At 59.1% G+C, this 8,393-nt stretch overlaps 1 protein-coding gene and 1 long non-coding RNA gene across 3 annotated transcripts; one reads left to right on the top strand and one right to left on the bottom strand.

Annotated features, from left to right (window-relative positions):
- Positions 1-505: 505 nt before the first annotated feature.
- IRGC (immunity related GTPase cinema) lies at positions 506-3,695 on the bottom strand. 2 transcript variants are annotated; one of them, XM_027037718.2, is made up of 2 exons: positions 3,552-3,695; positions 506-2,074 (listed from the first exon to the last, which is right to left on the bottom strand). In XM_027037718.2, the coding sequence occupies exon 2, from the start codon at positions 1,967-1,969 to the stop codon at positions 575-577; it is 1,395 nt and encodes a 464-aa protein (XP_026893519.1). In that variant the 5' UTR covers positions 1,970-2,074; positions 3,552-3,695; the 3' UTR covers positions 506-574. The 2 variants fall into 2 exon arrangements, with proteins under 2 accessions (XP_026893519.1, XP_026893520.1); XM_027037719.2 differs by having other exon boundaries at positions 506-2,036; positions 3,552-3,655.
- Positions 3,696-3,721: 26 nt separating this feature from the next.
- On the top strand, positions 3,722-8,091 carry LOC128313337 (uncharacterized). Its single transcript, XR_008293921.1, has 3 exons — positions 3,722-4,900; positions 6,624-6,750; positions 7,684-8,091. It is a non-coding gene; the product is annotated as an uncharacterized LOC128313337 (long non-coding RNA).
- The last annotated feature ends 302 nt before the right edge of the window (positions 8,092-8,393 follow it).

The raw sequence follows: 8,393 nt of genomic DNA, 5'->3' as shown, positions 1-8,393 counted from the left end.
TGAGCCCCCCCACCCTGTTTAGCTGGGTTGCTAGGCACCATTGTACCCAACCTGGGCACTGATTGGCTGCCCCATCCCCCACCCCCCCAGAGGCGGCCTTTGGGACACTGGGCTTCTCTGAAAGGGACAGGAATGGCAACAAAAATAAGTACCATAGCCAGTCCCAGTCCCCACTAAGTCACCCGCACAGGCTGACAGTTGACACCGGTCTTGGGTCCAGGCCGGGACGTCCTGTTGCCCCACAGATCTCCCTTGGCTACCAGGGGACCAGGGAGAGAGATCCCAGCAAGGGGCCCTTGACCCGCCATCCGGATCTTGAAGCTCTCCCTACCCAGCTCCATTCCCCCCCTTCCAGGTCAGCGTATCCCTCTGGGCCTTGGGCGCCCAGGCCTCCTCGGGCCCCTCCAAACCTCCCCTCCCCTGCCCTCCCAAGATGGCAAGCTCTGGCCCCCTCCACGCCCGCCCCTCAGCGACCGCAGCGCTCAATTTCACTACAGCGGCTTCGGTCGGTTGGTTGGTCGGTTTTTGTCAAGGCTTGGTTTGTGGGTGAGGCGAGGGGACAGGGGCTGCGCGGTCACTTGTCTTCCAACAAGTCACGCTTCTTCCAGCTGTCGAGGATATACTTGAGGAGCAGGCCGAGCTTCCGGCGGGTGGAGAGCGGGGCCTCCTCGCAGGTTCCCTCCCCGGACACCCGCTTTTCCACGCCGTTGTCACCCGCCGCCTCTAGGCTGACCGAAGGCCGGGGCTCGTCCTCCTCCAGGGCCTTGATGCGGACCCGCTGGGCGTCCTCGGCCATCTCATTGAGGCAACCCTGGAGCATGGTGTAGACGGCGCCGAAGCCGATGCCCCCGGCCACCAGCGTCCCGAACACGGGGATGCCCCTCTCGAAGGCACGGGCCACCCGCATGGCGCCGTCGGATGACTGTGAGTAGAGCCGCAGGACAGTTTCCGGCGAGACCTCGTTGGCCAGCGGGGACCGGATGACGGAGCGGAGGTCGCCCGCCTGCTTGCCCACCTGCTCGGCCAGCTTGGCCAGCGAGTCGTCATCCAGGCCGAAGCTGCGGTGGTAGCCGCGCAGCGAGCGGAGAAGCAGAGCGTCGTCGTAGGCGGCCGCCAGCCCCGGCACGGGCAGGGCCTGGATGACGCCCGACACCAGGGCCGTCTTGAGCACCTGCTCCTGGAGCATGTCTTTCTTCTTCTGCAGCGCCTCCAGTGAGATGTCCGGCAGCGACAGCAGGCCGGCGTGGCGCCGGTGGGCTGGCAAGTCGTGCTCCCAGGTGGACACGAGCAGCGGGAAGTCGTAGCGGGCCGGCGAGAGGTTGGACACGAGGAAGATGCGGGGGTCGGCAACGCCGGCCGCCCGCAGCCGCTCGGCACAGTGGTCGCGGATCTCCTGCAGGACGGTCGCCTCGCTGAAGCCCGAGGGCCGCTGGGTGCGCGTGGCCGCCAGGTCCTCGTCCACCTTGGTGCGCACGAAGTAGAACTTCTTGCCCTGGCGCAGGATCTCGGAGGCCAGGCGGGTCTCCACGGCCCCGCAGCGGCGGGCGGAGACCAGCAGGAAGAAGTCATAGCGGCAGAAGTCCACCTGCTTCAGGTACCTGTCAGCCGGGCAGCCCGGAGAGCCGGCCCCCGGCAGGTCCCACAGGGTCACGTCGGGCAACTGTGGGTGCGGGTAGGGAGAAGGCTGCACGGTGGTCTCCACGACGCCAGTGAGGGCCGCGCCGGGGTCCTCGGCCCCCAGGCCACGGAGGGCGTTGATGAGGGACGACTTGCCGGCGCCCGACTCGCCCGTGACGCCCACCTCCAGGCGAGTGCTATCGGAGGACGCCAGCAGCTCCCGGAGGCGAGAGGCCGCCTGGGGGATGTCGCCCGACTCGAAGGCGGTGCGCAGGGCCTCCAGCTCTTCCTTGGCCATGAGGATGGTGGTCTCCTCCTCCCCGGGCACCGCGGGCAACCTCGAAGTCGCCATGGTGACCAGCGGCTCAGAGGGCGCGGGGATGGGGGGAGAGTCACGGGGGGCGCGTGGTCCTCGGTGTCTGCGGGGGTAGAAGGGAGCACTTGGCTTCTCCTGGGCCTTGGCACAGGGCAGGGAGAGAGAGAGACACGAAGGTATAAGGGAAGTCCCTCTGGCACCTCACAGCCCTCCCCTTCTCAAAAACCTGGGGTACGATTTTGACACGAGGCAGGGCGGTCTGGAGTCTCACGGGCCCAGGCTCACATCCCATCCCTGCCACTAACTTGCTGTGTGACCTGGGGCAGGATAAGGTGGCTCTCTGAGCCTGCTTCTCCGCGTAAAGGGCACAGTGACTGACCTACCTCCTGAGGTGCTCAGGACCCTTCAAGGATAACCTAAGAGCAGGAACAGTGTGACAGCAGCTCGGGACCCACGCGGCCACATGGGGCCCCAGGCTTAGAAGGCCCAGCTCTTGGCTTAATACTCTGCTGACACTGACCGAGATTAATGATATTTGAACCAGGAGCCCTGTGTTTTCATTTTGCACCGGGCCCCGCAAATTTTGCGGGGCTGAAGCCCAGCACCCGGGCCCGGGCAGGGAGCACTGTTGGGAGCAGCCGGAAGGGGTGGTGAAGGGGATCCAGACCCTGGAGCCAGACCCGGAGTCAAATCCTGGCTCCCCACATACGTGCTGAGTGACGTGGGGCAAGTGACTTGAAACTGCCTGCCTTACTCCCCTCATCCGTAAGAGGAGGCTGTAACTATGATAATAGCAAACCACCTCCTTGGGTTGTTGAGAATTAAGCGAGTTGATACATATAAAGCCCTTGAAATACTGTCTGGCACAGAGCAGACAGTCTGTTATCAGCAGCAACTCCATGATTATCATGATTAATATTCCTAGCTGTGTGACGTTGAGCAATACCCTGCCCTCTCTGAGCCTCAGGGGGCAGCAACCGCACCATGGAAGATAACCTTGCCACCTCATGGGGCTGCTGTGACGATCGATCGATCGTGAGCCCATGTATCTAGCCCTGGGCCAGCGTTCTTGGGTTCAGCTGGTGGGAGAAGCCTGCCGTGGGCGAATGCCCAGACGCTGGGAGTCCTTGTCGAACACCCCGCCCCGCCCTGGTTGCTAAGCTAAGTTCACGCTAGGGATCGCCGTCCCCATCAGACAGAGAGGGACCGAGGCTCGGACTACACAAGTGATGTCCCCAGCCGGGACTCAAACCCAGGTCCCTGGGCTCCCTCATGCCTCCGAAGGGCCCCTCTGTCTTCAGCCACACGTCTTTGCCTCCCTGCCTGTCTTCTGGGCTGTCCCTGCCCACCCCCCACACTGTTCCCACCAGGTCCTACCCAGCCCCCTGCCACCCGGTGTAGGCATTTCCCCCACGCTATGCCTGCTGCCCCTGCACCCTGTCCCCCTCAGTAAGGGACAGGAGAGCAAATGTTGGGGCAGGGCCCAGTGGCCAGGACCAGACAGGAGGGTGGCCCCTGGGGTGGGACTAGGGCTGACAGAGCTGGTGTTGGGCCTGGAAACCCCTTCCTCCCTTCCCCCACAGAGTCCAGCCAGAGAGCCCTGCCCTCGGGGACTCACCTGCCCTGCAGGCTCTCCCTGTCCCCTCACACTCTCCCTGCTGGTGGGGTCTCCTCCCCTGTTAGCCCAAGGTCAGACCTATTGCTAGGACCCATTATAATAGCAAGCAGCAGCTCATTGGCCAGCCAACCCTAGTGCAATAATGCGGCGACAGTGATGTCAGAGGGCGGGGTCCCCATCCCCTGGCTGCTGCTGGGGCCCCCTTCTCCGTCACACTGGGCCCTCAGTCCCCCACAAGGGACCCAGAGAGCTCTCTCTAACACCAACAGGTTCACAGCCCATCCGCTGTCTCCATCACCCTCAGCCCAAGGTCCCAGCTCCGCAGCCTGAGCCTGTTCACTGCCCGCCCTCTGTTTCTTCTCCTTTCAGGGGGCTGTTTCCCAAACATGTCATTCATCACTTGTGTGCCCTTCTCGGCACCATCTCGTCACCTGCCACCCTGAGATGTGTCGCACACGCTCTGAGGGTGCTGGTTTAGCTTCGCCAGCGCTGGCTGCGGGGAGAGGCCGGGTCTGAAACCACCCACACGGCCACGGCCATGGCCACGGCATGCCTCTGCCTGGCCCTGGCTGGGTCTGGCGCCCACAAGCTGCGGTGCAGTGCCACACCCCCATTCGGTATCCGGTATTCAGGCCCCTGGGCTCGGCCCCTACCTCCCCAGAACTTCACTGTCCTCTCCTGTGCCCAGCACAGCCCATCCTTCAAATCCCAGCTCAGTGCCAACTCCGTGTGAGGCCGTGGTCCTGTCTGCCCTCTCCCTCCCCTGCTTCCTCACGACCACCCACCGCCCAAGATGGCAGCAGTGTGACAAACCAGGGGGCCAAAGTGGGGGGTGATGTGAATGAGAAGAGAGGCTGAGGCAAAGGCCCCCGAGACGGGGAGAGTCGGGGTGTGGAAGGAGACCCCCCAGGAAAAAATCGGAGGGAAAGTCCGGCAAGAAGACAGAAGGGAGGAGACACCACGTCAGAGAGAACCAAGGAAAGACAGGTTACAGAGAGGAGGAAACACACAGACACAGGGAAGGGGCTGAAGGTCTAGAGACCAAGATGCCCTGAACCCCAGCCACCGGGGGACACCCCGCTCCCCCAAACTGCAGCCTCCATCTCCGCAGCATCCAAGTGTGTGCGCACACACTCACACACACATACACCCAGCTCTCAAGTCCTTTTAGGACCATGTCCACCCCATCCACCCCCCAAGCCTCTTCTCTGCCCAGGCCTAGTTCCACGGGCCCTCCCCTCCCCCATTTCCTGGGTGTCCCCAGAGGCCCCTCCTACCCAAGGATGGATCTGAAGGTCGGTTCTGGAAAGGAACCTGGGGAAACAACTTCAGGAGGAGATGGATGTCCGGTAACGGACTAGACCAGCTCAAGGCCACACCAAGAGTCAAGGAAAGAATGGTCTGGAGCACCTGGGGGGCTCAGTCAGTTAAGCTTCCAACTTTAGCTCAGGTCATGATCTCACGGTTCATGAGTTCGAGCCCCGCATCAGGCTCTCTGCTGACAGCTCAGCGCCTGGAGTCTACTTCGGATTCTGTGTCTCCCTCTCTCTCTGCCCCTCCCCCACCCATGCTCTGTCTCTGTCTCTCTCTCTCTCTCTCAAAAATAAGTAAACATTTAAAAAATTATTTAGAAAAAAGGAAAGAATGGTTTGCCAACCACACAGTCCAGAATTCTTCAGCCACAGAAAGAAAGAGAAACGCAGACCACTGGCTGATGGACTCACTCACACCCTCGGTGACTGACAGAAGTACCCAGAAACCCGGAGATTAAAAAGTGTCTTCAGACAAGGGAGCCTGGGTGGCTCAGTCAGTTAAGCATCTGACTCTTGACCTCGGCTCAGGTCATGATCTCATAGTTCGTGAGTTCGAGCCCTGCATCCGGCTCTGCGTTGACAGTGCAGATCCTGCTTGGGATTCTCTCTCTCCTTCTTCCCCCCCACCCCCCGCCCTCCAGATAAATGAGCAAACTTCAAAAAATATATCTTTTCAGACATTCCCAGACACCAGACACGCAGACCTGGACCCCTCCCCTAGAATCACAGACCTGCACCCCCGGCCTAAGAAGGAAAGCAGAGACACAGACTCTCAAATTACAGAAAAGCTAAACTCCGGCAAATGCAAGGTTCAGCCGATTCACGTTCAGGCACACACAGACCCACAGACCGGGAGAGACTCAACTGCACGCAGACCACGCGCACAGGTCGCGTCCCCGAAGCCCGCCTCACCATCCATGACCCTCATTCATGCGGCCCCTGCTCCTGATCCGGGGAGCCCAGCCAGAAGTGTGGCAGACCCAGGCTCTGCCCTCAGGGGCTCACAGGCCCATGCGGGAGTCACATCCACCCACAGACAGTGAGGACCCAGGCCCAGGATGGGGGACCCTGGAGGGCCGTGGGAACACAAAGGGGATACCTGACCCAGCCTGGGAGTCAGGGAGGGCTTCCTGGAAGAGAGGGCACCTGAGCTGAGAGGTGGGAGCCTGATAGCCTGCTAGGAAGTTGCATCCCAGGCCACAGGACCGGCCCTGTCCAAGGACCCTGAATTGACAGAGGGCTCTCATTCACCCAGGAATTCATGCAGTCTGTTACTTGGTCATTCCGCGACCGTTTGCTTAGACCTGACCCTCGGCCAGTCCCGGGACTGGTCCACAGGTGTGAAGGACACTTCACAGGCTGTTGGAGGAGGCTGACGTGATCACACACAAGGCAGAGGGTTCCCTTAGTGTTTACAAAGTGCCAGGCGCTGTGTGAAACCCGTTGGATGAAGCAGCTCATTTAACTGGGACCAGTATTCTGTTCCCCACCCCCCCCCCCCCAAGGCCACATCCTCTGACAGACATAAACCCCAGGAGCTGAGGTTGGAGGAAAGAGGAAGACAGACACAAACGAGATGAACACATTCATGCATTCGCTCTTTCCACGGGTCCCCTAGATGATCAGACCTAAGGTGCCCCTGGTTGTCACAGGCACCATTTTCTGTCCCACCGACGAGGGGAAAATTTGCTGCCTATACAAGCATCACACGGCATTTCCGTAGGTCTTAAAATTTTTATTCCACGCTTACTCTTTGTAGGCATACTTAGAGAATACAGATTTTTGTACCGTGTGTCCCTCGCGTGCATCGCTCGTGCGTGAGAAGCAGAGTGGCTAAGCTGTCCTCCTAACCGCAGAGTCTGACCCCGGGATGGCTGACAGTGACGGTAAGGTGCCATCCGCGACTCTCCCGGGTGTCAACATTGCTAAAACGTGGGGGCGGGGGGAGTACCTCTGAGAATCAGTGAAGGGGGTTCCTGAGTGTCCATTCTGTGCCTGCCAGGCTGGGAACACAGCAATGACAGACACAGTCCTTTCCTACGGGGAGGCATATGCCTACTGTGTGCCAAGGACCCAGTAGGTTTGATGTTCAGAACCCAGCAGTGACCAAAGACAGCTCCGGCCTTGTGCCCATGGGACTCAGAATCCATGAGGGACACAGACCCCTCTCCTGACGGTGACGACCCGCAGCGGGTAGAGTAGGGATGGAGTTGCCCAGACAAGTGTGAGAGCCAAGAGGGTGACTGACCCAGCTCGAGGTGGGGAGGTGTCAGGGAAGGCTTGCTGGGGAAAGTTCACTCACTATGCACACACACTTCCTGAACACCTGAAGCACTTCCCGAGGGATGTCTACACATGTGGCCTTCACCTTCTCTCCATTCGCCACGAACCCAAGGAAACCTAAAGTTAGTCCCTAGGGAATTCATTCATTCATTCATTCAAATACACACTGGCTAGATACCGCGGCAGGAACCGACACACAGATGGCCCTTGCCCTCATGGAGCTTATATTTTGTGAGAGATGAAAGATAATAAACGAAAATAAGATCGTGTCAAATAGTATGAAGGAAAAAAAATAAAAACAAGAAAGCGAGTTGTAAGGTTGGTGCATTGCCTGTCGCGGTGGCCACCAACAATTTCTCCCGTCCCTGGAGGCACATGCCCCTCTTCCCGCCAAAAGCGGGAGTCTCTGTCCTCTCCCCTTGAACCTGGGCTGGCCTCATGACTTGCCCTGATCAATGGTATGTAGCACAAGGGACATTCTAGAACTTCCAAGCTCAGGCCTTAAGAGGGGGCAACTTCTGCTTTCTCCTTCTCAGAGCCCGAGCTACCATGGTGAGGTCCTGCTGGAGAGACCCCCGTGGAGATGAGCCTGAAGCCACCTTAGGACCTCAAGCCCTAACTGACCTCCAGCTGACTGCAGCCACGACAGCGACCCCAGCTACATGGGAGCAGAAGAAACAGCTGAGCTCAGCCAACGCACGGACCTGTGGGAAATAATAAAGCATTGTGTTTTTTTTTTAATATTTTGAGAGACAGACGGACGGAGAGCAAGCAGGGGAGGGGCAGAGAGAAGGGGGGAGACGCAGAACCCGAAGCTGAGCAGTCAGCACAGAGCCCGGGGCAGGGCTCGAACTCACAAGCCATGAGATCCTGACCGGAGCCGAAGTCGGACGCTTAACCAACTGAGCCACCCAGGCGCCCCAATTAAAGCTTATTTAACATCATCATTTGGTCAAGAGAAACTGTCAAGCATGAAAATTCTCTCCGTTGAAAAGGCGATAGGCCGAGACGCAGGTTTTGAAAATATTGTTGATGGGTTCCTTTCCGTCAAAGCCAGGGGGGCCCGTCAAAGCCAGGGGGGGCCCGTTTTCCCTTTTGCTTCAGGCACCCACATGGCTCAGCACAGGTGCTGGTCTTTATTTAAAATTTTGGCATCTTGTTCATCGAAATATCATGGATTTTTTGCTATTTTTGGAAAAAAAGTATTACATTACAATATCATTTATCTCGCTGATTGAGTTTTTTG

This window comes from Acinonyx jubatus, chromosome E2, assembly GCF_027475565.1.
Source record: "Acinonyx jubatus isolate Ajub_Pintada_27869175 chromosome E2, VMU_Ajub_asm_v1.0, whole genome shotgun sequence".
Lineage (NCBI taxonomy): Eukaryota > Metazoa > Chordata > Mammalia > Carnivora > Felidae > Acinonyx > Acinonyx jubatus.
The sequence above is the reverse complement of the archived record's forward strand: the minus strand, read 5'-3'. Positions and strand labels throughout refer to the sequence as shown.